General features: G+C 40.7%; 1 protein-coding gene across 1 annotated transcript in view; it reads left to right on the top strand.

Moving 5' to 3' along the window:
- The first annotated feature begins 2,671 nt into the window (after nt 1-2,671).
- B4GALT6 (beta-1,4-galactosyltransferase 6) overlaps nt 2,672-19,095 on the top strand; it is a 29,752-nt gene continuing 13,328 nt past the window's right edge. The window contains exons 1-3 of the mRNA XM_079301285.1: nt 2,672-3,382; nt 18,059-18,175; nt 18,546-18,659. Of these exons, the coding sequence (XP_079157411.1) occupies nt 3,268-3,382; nt 18,059-18,175; nt 18,546-18,659 (346 nt within the window). The 5' untranslated portion in view covers nt 2,672-3,267. The remainder of the gene's footprint in view (nt 3,383-18,058; nt 18,176-18,545; nt 18,660-19,095) is intronic.

The raw sequence follows: 19,095 nt of genomic DNA, 5'->3' as shown, positions 1-19,095 counted from the left end.
TAGAAGAAATTTCAGAAAATTCCTGGGCTGAGATAGACAGTTTAGTAAGGAGAGCAATTGCTGTGCACACAAGCAAGAATTGATTCACTGCTTCCCATGGGCAGGCAGGTGTTCAGTCATCTCCAGGACAGCAGGGTTATGTCATGTAAAGGTTACTTGGGAAAATAAACACCGTCACTCCAAATGTCCCTCACTTCCTTCTTCCCTCAAATTTGTATACTGAGCATGATGTCATGTGGTCAGGAACATTCCTTTGACCATTTGGGGTCACCTGTCCTGGCTGTCTCCTTCCAACCTTCCTTGTGCTCCCAGCCCCCTCACCATGGTGGCAGTATGAAAAGTTGAAAAGGTCTTGGCTCTGTGCAAACTCTGCTCAGTGGTAACAAATATATATCTGTATTATCAACTCTGTGCTCAGCACAAATCCAAAACATATTCCCATACAAGCCACTGTGAAGAAAATTAACTTCGCCCCAGCCAAAACCTGCACAGACACCCATTGCAATAACATCCATCAAAATATAACTGACAAGTCTCTGTTTCAGGTTTGAAGGAACTGAATTTCTCTCTCTCTTATGAAAAGTCTTACTGGGAAATCCTTGTCTACACTTTGCATCAAAGTGATAATCAGGGAAGCCTATGATGCTGCTGTTATTGTGTGGACGGCGTTCCACTGTACAAATAAACGTTCAACATGCAGCAAGGATTTGACTAATAAAGTATTTGCTTTTGCTTTTACTATCAGTTTTTTGCATTACTACTTCACTGACTAATCAATAACTTTGTATTTCTAGACCTGATGTTTACATGTCAACTAACTCAAGTTTTTTATATTTGAAATGTTATCCTGCAGAGTGTTTGGAAGCAGTTTGCCTGTGACTGAAGGAAGTGATAAATTTGCCTTGTCAGTCTAAAGGATAAACTCTATTTGACCATGAGCTGGGTGAACAAGATAATTTCTCTCTGTTATTATTGAAACAAGATCAAGAGTGTGTGCGTCGTGATGCGTGAGCATCCCCATCTCAAAGGATGAGGGGGAATGGCCTCAAACTGAAAGAGAACAGGTTTAGACTAGATATTAGGAAAAAAAAAACCATTTAATATGAGGATGGTGAGGACTGGAAGAGGCTGTGCAGTGAAGTTGTGAATGATCTATCCCTGGAAGTGCTCAAGGCCAGGCTGGATGGGGCTCTGAACAACCTGGTCTGGTGAAAGATGTCCCTGCCCATGCCAGGGCAGTTGAAACTAAATGGTCTTCAAGGTTACTTCCAACCCAAACCACTCTTTGATGATTACTGAAACAAGATGAAGCTATTAATAATATCTATTGCATAAAAACCATAGTGCAAGTATAGCGACTAAGACAAAGCTGTATTGGGGAGAGAGGCAACTCTCTGTTCTTTTTGCCTTCTGTCTGACTAAACTCCACACACACTAACAACACAGACCTGGATTCTGGTGCAAATGGATCCTGCTGCCACATCAAGAGTGCCCAGGCATGACCTGGCCTGTTGCCGACCCCTTGGCACACATCTATCCATGACAGCATTCTCCAGTGGGACAGAGCGATTACTGGCTGAACTCTATCACCCAGCAACTTGTGGCAGCTAAGTTCGTTGCCAAAGCAAGAAAGGACAGAGAATCGATATGGAGCTTCTGTTGCCAACTTTTAAAAAATACCTTTTTAAAGCAATGGCCTTGGGAGTGAACTGGTAACAGAGTATGTAGATCATCACATTTAAATTTAGCAAATCCTAAAGCATAAGTCTAGCAAAAACTTCAGACAATGCTTCCTATTCTGCTCTGTGAAGAAATGTTAGGTCACAAAAAGACAGAATTATGCAATTATCAGTGTTGGGAGGGACCATCTTCCAAGACAGGGTCACCTAGAGCAGGTTGCACAGGACTGCATCCAGGTGGGCTCTAAATGAGTCTCTGGAGGGGAAGGCTCCATGACCTCCCTGGCATAAGTTCCAGTGCTTGGCCACCCTCAGTGTAAAGAGGTTCTTCCTCTTTACATGTTGAGGTGACACTTGTTTTAGTTTATGGCCATCACTCCTTGTCCTGTCGCTGAGCACCACTGGGAAGAGCCTGGAACCATTCTCCTGACAGCCACCTCTGAGATGTCCATTTGCACTAATGAGCTCCCTCTCTGACCTCTTCCCTAGACTAAGCAGGCCCAGCTCCTGCAGCCTCTCTTCATATGAAGGAAGCTGCCAGCCGCGTTTCCAACTGCTCGGCGTTAAAACAGCTGGAAGCACAACGACATCCACCCGTGGCACAGGGGCAGCGCCGCCGAGGAAGGGAGCGGAAGGACAGGCACCAGCGCTGGAAAGCGGACCCACCGCGCCGTGTTCTGCGGTGACTGGGCACGGTAAAGGCACCCCCGCCCGCCGGCCGGCCAGACCCGGCGGTAGAGCCCGGCGAGCCCGGCGGAGCGGGGCGGGACGCCGGGCGGGGCCCGGCCCGAGCCGCCCCTCACTCCCCTCTCCCCGCCCCCTGCCCGCAACCCGCCGCTACCAGCGCTCGCGCGCGCACCGGCCAATCGGCGGCCGCGGGCTCGCTTCTCCCTCGCCTCCCATTGGCCCGCGGGGGGCGCGGGGGCGGGGCGGGGCAGGCGCGCGCCCGCCCGTCCGCCCGCCGCAGTCCCGCAGTGCCGCCGCCGCGCCGGGGCTCGCGCGCGCCACAACCGCCGCAGCGGCCGCGCGGCTCCTCCCGGTGCGGGACTGCGGCGCGGGAGCGGCGGGGCCGGGCTAGGCTGGGCTGGGCTAGGCTAGGCTGGACTAGACTAGACTAGGCTGGGAGCAACGCGGAGGTGACTCTGCTCGCCCGCAGCGGGGATGCTGCTGCCGCCGCGGCCACCGCCGCCGCTAGCATCGGGACTGCAGGCGGGAGAGCGGGTGGCCGCGGCGCCCGGCGGCATGTGAGCAGCGGCGGGAGCGCTCCCCGAGCCCCGCGGTAGCGCTAAGGGGGCCCCTCCCTCCCTCCGGCGGCGGTCCAGCCCTCCCGGGGGCGCAGCGCGGAGGCGGGCGGGCATCCCAGCTCCAGCCGCCCGCCGGGAGACAGCAGGAGCGGCCACAAAGCGCCGCCGCCCGCCCTCCTCCGCACGCCCCTGCCAGCCCCGCTCCCGGAGAGGCACGGAGGGGGCTCCCCTCGCCACCTTCTCGCCGCCCGATCCATGGGAGAAGCGGGCCGCCTCCCCCGAGGAAGCGCCGCCGCGGCTCGCCGGGACTGAGCGGAGCGGCCGGCGGCCGGCGCGGCGGGAGGATGCCACTGCTGCGGAAGGCGCTGCGCGTCTCCAACCGCTCCATGCTCGCCTTCATCTTCTTCTTCTCCTTTTCCTCATCCTGCCTCTACTTCATCTACGTGGCCCCCGGGATCGGTGAGTCCGGAGCCGCTCCCCGGGGAGTGCGGGCGGTGGTCACCGCGGGCGGGGAGGGCACGGGCGGCGCCGGGCGAGGGGCGGCTCGGCTGTGGGAGCGCGATCCCGCCCGCCCGGCAAGGGTCGGGGCGGCCGGCGGGGGCGGCGGTAACGTGCGCGGATCCCGCATCTTTGTTCTGCTGCTTTCAAACGCTCTAGAAGGTTCAGCTGCCATCGCGAGGTAGGTGGATGCTGCCCTTGCTTCTCGGGCTGGCAAAGTGAAGCGCTGAAGCGGCTCGGCGTTTCGTCGTGTTACGGTGGTATGAATCGGGAAAGAAGCGCAAAACTGCTGGAATCACTTAAATGTATTGATCTTTCAAATTTTTAGTAACTGCATTAATAATAAAGCCCGTGTGAACAAAAATGAAGGACCATTTTTAATATTTGCTGTTTACATCTGTTAGTGGAATCTCTGTCTTCACAGGTTTTACAGTATGGTAACTTCCTCTTCTGAAGGAACCACTTCAAAGGGAGACAAACCGTTGATTTAGAAGAACCTTCATAGAATAACTGTGCAAGTTTGTTTCTAAAACAGACCAAAAAAGGTGCTAGTTTCCTAAGTTCACTCTTCTGTTACTGGGAGTCCATCAGGCTTTTTCTCAGTGGATGATCCTTTTACAACTGGTTAGCATTACCCCAAAGCTAAGGCTAGTGATATCCTGTATGATCCTCTGTGGGATTTCCCTGTGTTGGGTGCCTCTGGATTAGGGAATGTTCCCTTTTTTTTTTTCCAGGCAGTGTTGCCACACTTTTCTGCACATCTCTGCTTATCTAAATACTTGCCAAATCATCACTCTCTTCATCCTTAGTGCTTAAAACTCTTACTACAAAATGTCCACACTGATGTGACCACTGAATCTTCAGGAATTGTTTCCTGTTGATAGTGTGTTGTGCTGTTTGGATCCCTCTTGTTCGCTGTCTTCTATTTAACTTGTAAACACTTTCAGGGTGCAATTGTTGCTTCTATACTTGCATAGTTCTATGTAGTTCACCTGTCGTTTTATAGTTCTCCCTTACTTATGTTCTTCCTACAATATTGGCAAGTCTGCCAATTATTCTTCTCGTTCAAATAAATAAAAAAAAATAAGAAATATAATATTTATAGGGTTGGAGTTGTGAGCTTTCTCATCTGTCAGTGTTTCCCTGCTGAAAGGGATGTGCTGTATTCTTCCAAGTGAGAACGATGCTGACGTCCATTTAGACATTTTAGGTCTTTGAGATGCTAGTGTAGGATACATATATAAAATCGACTTTAATTTCAAGTAATTGGTACATGATTTAAATAGCAAAGTACAGTTTCTACCTCTTTACAAGTAAAACTTATAATGTCTTACATAATGTATGCAACCATAGTATACTTTGTTACTTAAATGTTTCTTGCCAATGGATATTTTTTCAGGAAGTACATTGTCTCACTTGCCAAGGTTTATGCATTACCTTGTTCAGAATGAGAGCCTTTAGTGATGAGACTTAATTTCTGACTTCCTCTTCTCTGCTATTGGGAATTATACCTATGTTCACTTTGCTTTGTACCAGGAATGAAATGGATTCAACAGTATGCACTAAAAGTGTTTTTAGGGTAGGTTAATTAGGTCTGATCAATCTTGAGGGAAAAAATAGTCATACTCAAACTACTCTCTTGCTATCTCAGACACAAATACTGTAGTTGGCCCTTTCAAGATGTGGTTTAACAATCCAAAAATCTTGAGTAGTTACATGAGTTTGTGAGATTACACCTCTTTCCTCTTTTTCTGCTGATCAGTGCTGTACTGCCCTAACTATCTGGTTGTGTTGTGAACTCATCCAGCTGAAGTCAAAACCTTGAAATAATGAACTTGTCTGTGGCACTTCTTAGGTCCATCTTGAAATGCTGCTGTGCTGGTCTGAAGGCTCCTGGGGAAGAGAATATAGAAAATGTAAGGAAAGGGCAGTAGGAAAGTTTTATGTCTCAGCCTATCAGCCTGCAGATGTAACATTGATTTCCCATGAATTTCCTCCTTAAAATGTTGCTGTGTGGAATGGAGAGAAAGAAGGTCAGGTATTATCTAAAAGCCAACAAACTTCCTGGCAGTATAGTGAAAATGTAAGTTGTAAGAACAGCAGTTTTTCAAAGCACTTAGGAACACCCAAGTTTACAGGCAGATGATTCATCTAATAATCCTGTGCTGTATGCTCATGGCATTTACATATTGTGATAGAATAGAATATTGAGTGTAATGCAATAGATATATCTAAGTCAAGGCTGATAGAGTGTGTTTATGTGTGGAGAGGAGGAAGATTAAAGGTTATTGAAGCTCAGCCACCTGACCTGTTAGCTGCAGAATACATTTCATGAAAAGCTGCTAAGTCATAAATGGTTGAGTTCTGTCATAATTTTTGTGTACAGATATGTTTTACTAAAGATATATTTCAGTTCACCAGAACTACATTTTATTCCTCAACAAGCTACAAGGCACAATGTCAGAGAGGAAGAACATTCTAATTGTGTTGTAGGGAACTGGAGCTGCTCCCTGGCTGGCTTCTCTTCATGGTGGTCAGAGGAATTGAAAAGAGAGGGAGAAGTTGGATTCTCAAATGTTTTAAGGAGCAGCAGTGTACTGGAAGGTGGGAGAGGAAAAATAAGGGAGTTATGCAGCAGAATTTTTTCCTGAGATGTCAAAGTTGATTGAAATTTTGAATTCTTATGGGCTAATGGAGTGGGAGTCCCTCTTAGCAATCAATTAATGGCTTATCAAAGGGAAAAGACATCTGCACATGTAAGCCCTTAGCAGTGGAAGAATTCTCAAAGAGGTCAGTATTACATTCCTTCTGTCCTTCAAACTATTTAGAGTTACTGCATTTTTTTTTTGACAAAACTGCAAATTTTGTGACAAATGCAGTTTAGATCAACTTGAAGTATTGACAATTTGTTTAGTGGAAAGAAATCTTAATTACTTATTTTAAGGTATTTAATTATTGGTCTAATATTTAAAAGTTTTCCTTTGCACCATAATTACAGATATTGCAATTCAGATTTTTTTTTTGTTGTCGTTGTTTTGTTTAATTTTGTTTGTTTTTTTGAAGAGACCTCTCAGAATGTTAGTTCTTTAAGAAATAGAAGCTTTTATTATTCCATGTATTTTGTAATACAAGGGGAAGAAAATCCCATTTTCATGTTTTCAGTCATGGTTCTGTGTTTTGAGATGAAGACATCTAGTACTGCAAATAATATAAAAATATAGGGTTTAAATGATTTGAGAAGAATTCATACACCATGTGGGTTTGATCATGTCCCTGCTTTTCCCTTTTCTGTAAGTACAGATGATGAGGTAGAGGTGATTGCAGCCCTACCTCAGGACCCTGGTAGTCTTTTGTTAGTCAGAGGAGATGAAATACGAGCAAATTGATTTCTAACTATTAAGTAGGGAAGACAACTATTTTTCTGATTTTAATTTTTCCTTTTTAGTTCAGTGGATGCTTCAGAGGAAAAACCTTAAGGGATAGGAAGGCAAGTTAAAATGGTCAAAAACATTTCAAATGTTTTAAATTTTAAAATTTCATTTAAATGTTTAATGACACTTCTGTGTGATAGTCTCAAGAATTGAGTGAAAGCAGATAAGAGGTGCTGCTTCTCCAGAAAGACCACTTTTGTGACAGTACTTCATTTGGTGGTCCTCTGGAAAAAGCAGAAACTGAAATTTCTGATCTTGAATTAATAGTCTGTGATTCTGAAACTTCATTGAAAGTTGCAAATATTAATGTATTAGTTAAAGGCTGAAGAAGCTAGCTGAGAGCAGGAATATTTGGTGCCAATATGGGGTTTTTTTCAGTGTTATAAATAAATTTTCAGTGTTACAAATAATCTATGTCTCGTTCTGACAGAGCCCAGAGGTAGGTTCAAGTTTACATCCTTGAAAGGATCCAAAAATTAGGAGAATAAAACAAAATAACAAAGCAATGGTGAACAAGGGAGAGCATTTGCCAGTCTAATTTCACTTCCAAACCAACCTGAGTATTGCAAGAGACAGGTTTTTGGGGTTTTTTTCCTATTTTGTCCCATTTGTTCTCAGCATTATAACTGAAATTACATTGGGCGACGTAACAGATCTCAGAAAATGATCTCTTATTCTGTCCTGGGTTATTCTTTTCTGTTTTATTGCAGCAGAGAACCTTTGCCAGATTGGGTGGAAAAGAATCTTAGAGCTCTCCATATTGCAGGCAATTGTAGTCTAGTTTTTCAGCCAGAGAGTGTTTGACTACTGGAACAGGCTCCCCAGGGAAGAGGTCACAGCATCAGGCCTGACAGAGTTCAAGAAGTGTTTGGACAACCTTCTCAGGCACCTGGTGACATTCTTGGGGAGGTCCTGTGCGGGGTTAGTAGTTGCACTCAATGATCTTGGTGGGTCCTTTCCAGCTCAGCATATTCTGTGATTCTTGCTTGTCTCCTTTGGACATAATAACCCATGCAGTTCAAATAAAAGCTGGTTATGAAACAGTGCAGTGATCAAAGAAGATGCAGTCTGCTTTGACATCAATAGCTAAGAATCCCAAATGGTGAAATGAGATTGAGGAGGAAAAAACAGCTAACGTTTTCTCTCTTATGGTCTTCTGCTTATTTTAGTAAAATCTTGCTCCTTCTTTGTCAATCCTAACCAAAAGGCAGCTGTGCAGCCTACATGAAACTTGGAAACATCTCTATTGATTTTAGCTCACAATTTTATATGAATTTATTTCCTGTTCTATTACTAGGAACTAGTTTTCCTCATAGGATGAATGGTATCACTCCTTTTTGAACTTATGCAGAAATGGAGGGGAGTGCTGAAAATGCTATCAGCAAGATAAATGTTTATCATTGCTTCCAGGTGCTGAGCCCATAAATATGGGCACAGCCTTTGTGCTGATATTTTTTTCCCCTGGCATCTGTGGCAGTTGTGGTATTTCTAAAGACTTGCTGTTTGATTATAGGGTAATTTAGATTGGCAGGGGTGCCTGGAAGTCACCTGATCCAACCTCCTGCTGAAAGCAGATCCTGCTGATCGAATTGCTCAGAGTCGTGTCCAGTTGAGTTTTGAATAAATCCAGGGATGAAGATTTTATTGTCTCTCTGGGAAACCTGTTCCAGTGTCAGACAACTGTGAGAAAATTGTAATATGTAGTCATAATATCCCACCTTATGTTCATTGCCTTGTGTCTTTTCACTGAGTACTTTCAAGTGTTCCATTTAGTCTTCTCTGTACAGCAGCACTATATTGCTGAAGACAGGGAAAAAAAAAAAAAAAGGCATCCTCCTCTTAGCCATTTTTATTTAAGACTGAACAAACCCATTTCTTTTAGTTTGTGCTTGTACATAATATGCTTGATTTTGGAAGGTTTCTTCTGGGCTTGTTCTGGTGTTAATGTTTGTCTCTTACTGGGATGCCCAAAATGGATGTGGTACCCCAAGTACAATTTCACAATCTGCTGAATAGACAGCAGTTGCTTGTATCGATTTGCTGGTTATACTGTTGCCTTACTGTTACTGTTGTCTCTGTGTGCCACAATGATCGGTGGCTGCTAATACCTTGTCTGAGGGTTTTGTAATAGAGCCTGTGTATAGGTTTACTGCACCTCAAGGGCTGCAGTGAAGTAGGATTAATACAACTTGCTTGTTTCTCTTGTTGTGTAGAAGTGTCTGATAAAAGGCTGATGAATTTTGCAGGGTGTGGTGGATGTTCATGTTTGTATTTTTCTTTCCCTGTTATTGCCTTCTTTTATTTCTTTCTAGGGAATTATTATCAGGAGTCTCTTACAAGTTTCTTGAGTAAATTAAACTTGCCTGTCCCATTGTTTGATTTTTCTGCAGGGAAATGCCTGTAACTACAGAACTGGTTATTGTTTGGGAGCTATTTTCAGCTATATTTCATTATTAAAGTTCACCTGTTATTAAAGGCTTCATTTGGAGGCAGAAGTACTTTCATTAGCTACAGAGGTCTTCTTGCTTGCATGTCAGTTTTTCATGTCAGTTCCACAAATTACCACCTGTCAAATTGTAGTTTATTTTCTGATTAATAGGGACTTTCCTTTTACTCTTGTGAAAAGGGGAAATTGAGGTTTAAACACTCTGCTCTGCTTGATCTCTGATTTCCAGCAATCAAATGTTCCTCAGCATTCTAACTAAGGCCCTGAGCTCATTGTACCCACTGAACATGGATAAGTTTTCTGTCTTAATCTGGGACATGCAAGGACTTTGCCATTATATTGGCCCTGTACAGTCATTCTTAGCACGTGATGCTGAATAAATTATTGTAGTCCTGTCATTCATGACTGTCTTTTGCTTTTACCAACAGATTGACTAAACATGCATATTTATTTCAGAATCAGTTCTGCATTTTTATCTGATAGTTTTTCTAAAGCCCTTAGGTATTACTCATTATTAGTCAGGGAACATGCCTGCATAAGAATTCAATCAATATTCATTTTCTGATGTTGTTCTTAGTCAGATAACAGAAAATACCCAGGTACTTAGGGTGTGCAGCTAACTTCACAAGGACAAAGCAATTATGAGACCTCATGTGAAATGAGTTTTCACTTAAGCCAGCCCGTTATTTGAATGCATTCTTCTCATGGGTTGAGAAAGAGAGATTGTATACCCTGGGGACATTTGTCTGAACTAGGATGCCTTACTGACATGGCCAAAGCTTCAACCATTCCCACATCTGTCTGTGCTGAAAGATAGCTTATCTACTGGCTTTTGATTAATAAGACTATTAATGCAATTTTTGCTCATTTTTCTATAGCTCTTACTCTTAGGTAATCTTTTGTATTCAAATTATACAATGATATTACGGGGAGCAGAATTAAATGGTTATGATTTGTGTGGGATCCAGTGCTAGATTCTTGTGAGCACAGAGCAGAGATTGGCTTCAGGACTTTAGAATACAAAAGTTGCTTTTTTGCAAGGTATTGCCAATGGTCAGTTCACTTTCTTACATTTGTGGTTGTCCTTTACCTTCATTTCATTGTGCATTTATTGAATTATTCTACAGCTTACTGTATAATCAGCTAATAGCCTGAGAGTGTAGAATGGCATCAAACATGTTAGAAATTATATTTGACATTGTATCCTTTATCATGCTTAAAACTACTGCTGAGGAAAGAAATTTAGATTCAAATTTTGTCACTGTAGTGAGAGGACTCATCCATTTGGATATCCATTGTTACGAAGAATATACAGAGGTTGTCTGAAGTAATAAAAAACAATTTTGAAACTTCTCTGTTGCAGCTTTGTACATCATCATTTTACAGATTTGTACATTTGCAGTGTTTGAATGGTCACTGTTGCCTCCAGAAACACTGGCAGCTTATGTTTTCCTCAACAGGTTGAGGTGATTTATCTCTTTGTAAGATATTTTTGTTGTAAGGAGGTATACTTATACAGACTCAAATGCAGTCTCACTGTGCCTGTGAAATAAGATTGGATTAATTATTATTTTACAAATAGTGCAAAACTGCTATTAAATATTCAAAAACAAATCAAGTAAAGAATGTATTTCAAGGCACACAGGTTGTTTTTTTTATGTTATTGTATCTGTTTTAAAAACAACAAACATAAAACATCATAACATCATAAAAACATCATAAACAGCAAATGTGTAAGAATAAATTCCGTGTTAAGGAAGTTGAGCACTAACAATTGTGTTTGTTGTAAATTTTCATTTTTTAAATAGGAACCAATTTCCAGCAGTCTTACATTGCTTGGGGTATTTTCCTTCACTGCTAAATTGTTTAATGAATCAGTTTCACAGACTAAAGTCATTATCTTGTGGAAAATATTCTAGTCTCTAGAATTTTAACTGTGGTATTTCAGAAGACATCTTCAGCTGGCCTCTATTTACTGTGTATTTAGATTAATCATCTAATTTAATCTTTAACACTTCTGTGATAATTTGCCATGCATGAACTCTGCCAATAATGTATTTCTAACTCTAGTATTGCTGAGAACAATATCACATAACCTTGACACAAGAAGAGATCCATGTGTGACTTGTTCTAGAAATGCCCCTATGAGATGACTCCCCATTTACAATTGCTAGTGGGGAACTTTCTGTTAACCTGTTTGAGTCCACCAATTTTTATGCAATATGTTGAATATGCTTTTCAGAAGTCCCATGAAAACAGGTGTTGACTAGCAGAGGAGTAACTTCAGGGGCAGTGGTCATTTGTGAAGACCTATTCTCTGTAAAGCCACATTTGCTGCATTTGAATCTTGCAGAATCTGTGGGTTCTCTATGAAGATTTCCTATCTGAGTATTTTTTTCCCCGGAAATATCAGTGTATAATGTTGCTACAACTACTCTGATGATAGATAGTATTTTTTTTATTTTTTTCTTTGATGTCTGAGCATATAACTTTTTGTCAATTGCTTTGAAAATATTCTTGACATAATGCTTTTTTCTCTGTTTTTTGTTTGTTTGGCCTTGGATTTCTGCTTTAGCTTTGGCAGATTAAAAACTGCATCCTGAAATCAAATTTGTGACCTCCAAGTTTTGTTCATCTTTTGTTTGGCATTTAAAAATAATTTTGGGTAAAAATTAATAATTTTCTATGTTTTTAAAGTAATCGCATTTCTAACTTCCTAGTCTTGCTCAGAATGTCAGTAATTGACCTAGTTTCAACTTCACTTGTTATGTTGTATATTTTACTGCATTGATTACTTCTAAGTGTGTGGTGTATTTTTTTTTAGCTTTGGCTTTGGTGTATGAGTATAGCATAACTTACTAAATTCCTATATAAAAATGAGTCTTGTCCTTCTGTGAAGTTGTGGGATGATAAACTAACGCAGTATTGTGAGAAATGCTTAAATTTTTGGTGTGCTGCTTGGAAGGTGCTTGATTCCCTAATAGAGAATGACCTGTGAGTGATACTGTGTTCTTTAAAAAAAGGTGTAAATAGTCTTCAAGTGAATACTTAAATAACAAAAAGCTATCTGATATAGAACATTGAGCCATTTTTGCAGATATTTTTTATAGTTTTAGAATTAATACATTATCCCTCCCAACAGTCTAGCACATAAAACTATTAATAACTAGTGAGCTATAAAAACTCGAGATAAAAATGATTCATCTGATATTTTTAATGTGTCCTCTGAAATACAGGATGATCCCTTTAATGGCCAAATATGCGTTATCAGAATTAGTTTTAAATAATGCCCTAAAAGCAGGACTTTTGATGACTGTCATGTGGCTGTGTGTTCATGATTGCTGATGCAGATCTGAATCAATTGGTAGGAAAACTTCATCTGAATTAGTTATGAGCTCTGAGCTCACACTAGCAGTTGCTTGAGATGGAGCACTTGAGTATAGTATTGATTCCAAGGTGTCCTATATGTGTGTGTTGTTTTGTATTCCTCACTGCACTTTCCATCTGATTAACTTGTAAACTGTGTGACGACCTGGATTCTGTGTTTCTTGAGTCTGAAATTCTTTTTCTTATTTGTCATGAATCATGTACAGTGAAATAAGAAGATTATGAATAAAATTACTTCTAGGTGGTTACACTGTTAGATGTTTTCTTTGGTTACATGTGAAATTTTTCCTTCCCAGTGCGTGCTTTTCCTTGTACTGTGACAATGAGGTTTGGCTCAGATGCAGAAAGACAAAAGTAAAAGAAAAATCACAGGTTGGTTGAGGTTGAAAGGGATCTCTGGAGATTATCTAGTCCAACCTCCCTACTCAAGAATTGTCACCTGAAGCCCATGTCCAGAAGGCTTTAGAATATTTCTGAAGATATTCTCCACCATCACTGTGCCAGTGCTCCATCCCCCTCACAGTACAGGAGTGTTTCCAGGAGTTCAGGTGGAACATCCTTTGTTTCAGTTTGTGCCCACTGCCTCTGTTTCTGTCTCTGAGCACCAGCATAAAGTGCCTGGCTCTTTCCCTTTTTGAACCTTCCCTTCATATACATTGCATACATTCACAGCTGCCCTTTGTACACATTGATGTGACCCCCTGAGCTTTCTCTTTTGGGCTCAGCAATCCCTGCTCTCTCGGCCTTTCCTCATAGGAGCCCTGCTTCAGTCCTGTTGTTGGATGCTCCAGGATGTCCATGTTCTCTACTCCTGCACACTGTACCAGGTGTGGCTGGAACAGTGCTGAGTGAAGGATCACCTTGACCTGCTGGCAGCATTCTGATGAATGCATCCCAGGATGCTGTCAGCCTTCTTAGCAGCACATTGCTGGCTCACATTCTGCTTGATGCCCACTAGGACCTCCAAAGCCTCTTCTACCAAGCTGCTTTCCAGTTGAATGCCCCTCAGCATATTTTGGTGCATAGGATTGTTTCTCCCCAGATGCAGACATTTGCACTGTTCCTTGTGAACTTCATGAAGTTTGTGTCAGCACATTTCTCCAGCCTGCTGAGGTACCTCTGGATGGTATCATGGCTCTTTGGCATATTGGCTACTTACCTCATTTTTGTGTCATAAATAAATTTTGTGAGGTTATGTTCTGCATGCCATCCAGGTAATTAACGAAGGTGTTAAACAGGAATGAACCTGGTGTTGACCCCTGGGTTACATCACTGGTCACTGACCTCACCCATTGGGCTGGATGGTCAGCTTTTGGTCCAGCTCACCATTTGCTCAGCCAGCCTGTATATCAGCAGTTTGTCTACAAGAGTCTTACCTGACACAGTGGGAAAGGCCTGACTGAAGTCCTGGTAGACAATGGCCCCTGGTCTTTCCTTATCTGTCTTTCTTCAGAGAAGGTTACCCAATTGGTTGACTGTTCCTGATGATCTTGTCATTTATGTACCTGAAGAATGGTTTCCAGGGATAGCTGCTCCATCACCTTCCCTGGGATCAAGCTGATGCTGATCAGCCTGTACTTCCCGGGGTCTTCCTTCTAGTCCCCAGACACTTCTCCCACTGGTCATGATCTATCAAAGACCATCAGGAGTGGCTGTGCAATGGCATCTGCCATCTCCCTTAGTGCTTGGTACATCCCATAAGGGCCCATGGACTTGGTGTCCTGTTTGCTTAAGTCTTCCACTGAGGGCAAGAACACAAGCCTTCTGGCATTTTACTGTCTTCCTAGTCTTTGAGATGGATCTCTCAAGAGCTTGAAGGTGATTATCCCTGGATATTACTCAGCTTTCTTGTCTTCACTTGAGGGCCTTATCCCATGGGACTCCAGCACAGATATTCAAAGAGGCCAAAGTCTGCTCTCTTGACGTCCAGGATTGTGAGCTCTCTTTTGCTTCTTCCTGCCCCTAGGATCCTGAACTCCACCATCTCATCATCTCTGCAGCGGGACTGCCTTTGATCTTCATATCCCCAGCCAACCCCTCCTTGGTGGGTGTGAGGTTCTGCAGGTCACTTCTTCTCACTGACTGGCACTTGTGGCAGGAAGGTGCCATCAGGGCACACCAGGAACCTTCTGGAGTTTTATGTGGCTGCCTTCTGCAGTCAGTCATCCCCCACCCCACTAGAAGAAAAGCTGTGTTTCTCTGTTGCACATTTGGCCTGTGTGGGTTGAATACTTTGTTGCTGTTGCTGCTGGTTGATATGACACATGAACTGTGCTCTTTGTCACAGGTCTTTGCGAGCAGGCCTGTGCCTGCAGATGAGATTTATTTTTGGGACTAAATTAATATCTTTAATTAAGCCTGATGTTTTAGATTCTGATGCATCTGGTGCTACCTAAGCAGCTGCTGAATGACAGTGGAATAAACTGAGCAGGTCTGTTCTTGCAGCTGTGCTGGAGAGCCAGGTAGTGGGAAAAAGACAGCCTAGAAAGGAGGATGTTTTATTCCCAATTCATTCCTGATGTATTTGGGTAGAGCTGGATAGTGAGTTGACAAGCAGCTCAGCAAGAAAGAAGAGGTAGATAACAAGAATTACTGGATAAGAATGTGGCAAAGTTGCATCTTCCTTGCAGCAAGAGCAGCTCTTGCGTATTTAAGCCAAGGTGACAGCAGACTTTACCTGGTTGGGTTTTTTTTTTTTTTCAATGTCTTTTCATGGTGTCTGTTTTTGAGACAAATGCCTTTTCCAGCTTTCTCTTTCACAAAAGTCTTGTGTGCTTGTTCAAATTTTTCTCCTCTGTGTCAGTAGGGACAAGTTGTACTTCACTAAAGGGAAGATGTAAATACTTTTGCAGAAAATCTTGTTTTTCCAAGGTTTTATCTACATTATCTGGACTGCAGTAACATTTCCAATAAAAATTGAGAACATGTACATGGGCTCTTGAGTTTGTTGTGAACTTGTTTGAAAATTATTATTCCCTGTTCTTTACTGAGAGTAAAGAACTTTTACCCTTCTCATTGTTTCCTCCATCTCACTTCAGGGGAGTGAACAAGCAACTGGCTAGGAACTTAGTTCTTAGTCACATCAACTTACCACACTTGGTTTATGTGAATTGAGGTTATCTTTCTATAAACCTGCTGAAAACCTTATAAACCTTCTTCAGAGTTAAAAATTCAAGTGCCTTTAGCTATCACATTGAAAAGGACAATAAAGCACACAGTCTTCCAGAAGTTAGCTCTGAAATCAGTATTTACTAATGGCTTTATATTAAAAAAAAAAAAAAAAAAAACAAACGCTTTATTTTAGTGTTGGAATAGGAAGGGATTGAAGAGAAGAACTGTACCTATGGGAGAAAAAAAAAAAAAAACTTATTTGGGGAAAGGGATTATACTTATTTAAAATATGTAAAAGTTTGAAGAAAGAAAGTTTTTGTTAGCTAGGATTTTTTTTTCCTATTTTAAAGGCAGTTATACATATGGGTTTAATTTCAGGAAAGCCTTGAATTTAGAAATTTTTGTTTGAAGATAAGTAATTGTTCTAGGAGGAACAGATCAAATTGCCTTTATGTTGATTCACAAAGTACGAGTTTCTTCAGTAGGAAACTTCATATATGAATTAATTAGTTGTACAGATTCCTTGAAATGCTTAGTAGAGATACCTTAAAAATCCCAGTATTTGAATGGAAAACTACAAATGGCACTAAATAATTGGAACCATAGGGTGTTACTTTATGTGAATTGGGTTATAATTTTGAGAAGTTTTTGTGTAAGGAAATCTGAATATCTGTTGTCTTGAATCCTGGTAAAAATCATTTCTACCTGTTGTCAGGCCAAGATTGTAGCTTTTTTGTTTTCTTTTGGTTTTGCTTCGGTGGCCAGAAGTTGTTGAGACAACTTTAGGATCATAGCAGCTGTTTAAGTTTTACATTTATGTAAACTCTTGTTAACAAGCACAGCTAGTCATGCTGGCCAAGGGTTTGAGAATTACATGCCATGCATGGCACCTGGCAAGTTCAGAGCTTATCTTTTAGCTGTTAATATTTCTTGTTTTAACAAGGAGTTCTTTGAGAGCCAGGACAACTCCCCTATTCAGTCATTTAAAAATAAAGACATTATTGTAGGTCTTTGAAATACTATTCCTTGAAAGATTGTGCTGGTGTTTTTATCTCTGTAGGTGTTGATAGTATTGTTTGCTAATGTGGTGGAATGAATCACGGTGTTTTCCCCTGGAAATGTCCCCAGTCCCTTATTCACAGTCCTCTGCAGCTCTAGACTCTGTGTTGGACTATAAGAAGTTGTTGGTTGATCTGGAGTTACTTGTGTCAGGCCACTGGTGCTGGCTCATCTGATGGAGTTCCTGAGATAATTTTCTAACTTTTCTTTAATCCCTTTTTCCATTTTTCATCCTGGTGTGTTTAGCTCTTCCCTTCAAAGATGCAGAGCATTTTTTTGTTGTTAGGGGTTGCTAGTTACAAGGAGCCAAATATCCCCCAGACAACTGGGTGCTTAATGTAGATGAAGTGGCAGATGATCCCTTTGACCCTCTTTGCTACCTTCTGCAAATGAAATTTGTCCTTCCCTTTGCAATATTTCTTCAGCTCTCTGAATCCTGGGTAGATATTTGCCCACTCTCATATAAATGCAGCTTCATTTCTACATTACCAACTTCTGTTGAATACAAAGAAATGTCTTGAGGTTGTATTTGGGGCTTTGGGTGTGAGATTGAGACAGAAATATTTAATGCTGTTGTTATTAGTGACTCAATTAATTTCTCAGTGTTGATTTCCTCACCCTTGATGCCTATAATAAATATTTAATGTATAATTTTTAAACATTAATACTTTGAGATTGGCAAAGGTTTGTAACCATTGTGTAACTAAACATCTGTTTGGAATGTATGAATAACAGTACATTTTTACTGGAAGCTGTGTTAACTAGTGAGTAAAAAAGGGACAATTATGTGGGGCAAAAAGATTTTTTAGACTTTTTTTTTCCTATATTTCAGTAATATTTTTGTAGATCTATATATGAAACATGTATCTACATATGAAAATGTTTTTGTTTGTAAATCAAATTTTCTTATCAAAATTTTCTTGTCTCTTTTTGTAAGTTAAAGAGAATTTAAAGTGTCATATAAAATGTCTATTTGCAGTCTGTAGTTTTTGGGTTTGAATAGAGCCATGATTATGAATCCATTTTGTTCTTTTCTATTGTTGTCTGTTAGGTTTCATTGTGTGGACTTTCATCTCAAAGAATTATTGTTCACTGACCATGGATTCAAACACAGTAAAAGATGTTGTAATATAGATGTGTGTTAGAATAATTTGAAAATACATTATTTTAATAAAAATTCAAAATTGCTTTTTGTTTTATCAGCAACCACATATCTCTTTATGGTGCAAGCTCGTGGTATAATGTTGAGAGAAAATGTAAAAACAATAGGACACATGATAAGATTGTACACTAACAAAAATACTACACTGAATGGCACAGGTAAGAGTATTTCTTATTTAATTTTTTAAAAGGCCTTTTCTTAAAAAAAAAAAAAAAAAGAAAAAAAAAAGTGCTAATCATTAATGACATAAGTCATTTATGAAAACTTAGACCCAAATCCTACTTCTCTGAAGTTGGATTCAAGGTCAAATAGTTATTATTTACCAGTTCACTTTAGTAGGAAGTATTTGTATTATCTGTAACAATGATACTTGTGTTCAATTATTATTCGTCTAGTGCAATAAAATTCTTTTTAAATAATGCTGCTAGGAATTTGTGAACTAAAAATTATGTTCTCACCTTCATGATGATATTTTACCATTTCAGTGAGTAACATAAGTTTTCACAAAAATCAATTCTTCTTTTTAAGATTATCCTGAGGGAAACAATTCTAGTGACTGTGTTGCTCAAACAACAATGTATCTTCCAGAGAATTTCACCTACTCTCCTTACCAGCCTTGTCCAGAGAAGCTGCCTTACATGAGTAAGTTTTAAACTGACCTTAATGTTTATCTAGTAAATTAAATTGTATTTTAAACAAAAGACAGTTATTTTAATATAAAATATAATTGTAAGGAGCCTAAGTATATTACAGAAAGTAATGAATAAAATGTATCTAATAATGCACAATGATGCTTAGCAGAAGTTTGTCTGTAATTAATGTCTTACTGAATTTTTGGTCTCTTTGCTAATCAGCTTTACTATTTTGAAATCAAATAATTGAACTACTGATTTGTAAGAGAGAAAATTTCACATAGCTTCTGAAGTTTTTGTGATGCATTCCAGAATTCTAACCTCTTGTTTTTCAGACACCTGATTTAATCTGTGGGCTGCCATGAGCATGAGAAATTAATTAAATATCTTATATACCAGTTCAGATCCATATCATACCAAAAAATGTTGCTGGCAGCTGAACTGAA

This window comes from Erithacus rubecula, assembly GCF_903797595.1.
Source record: "Erithacus rubecula genome assembly, chromosome: 3".
NCBI lineage: Eukaryota > Metazoa > Chordata > Aves > Passeriformes > Muscicapidae > Erithacus > Erithacus rubecula.
Note: the sequence above shows the minus strand (reverse complement) of the source record. Positions and strands in the feature narration are given on the sequence as shown.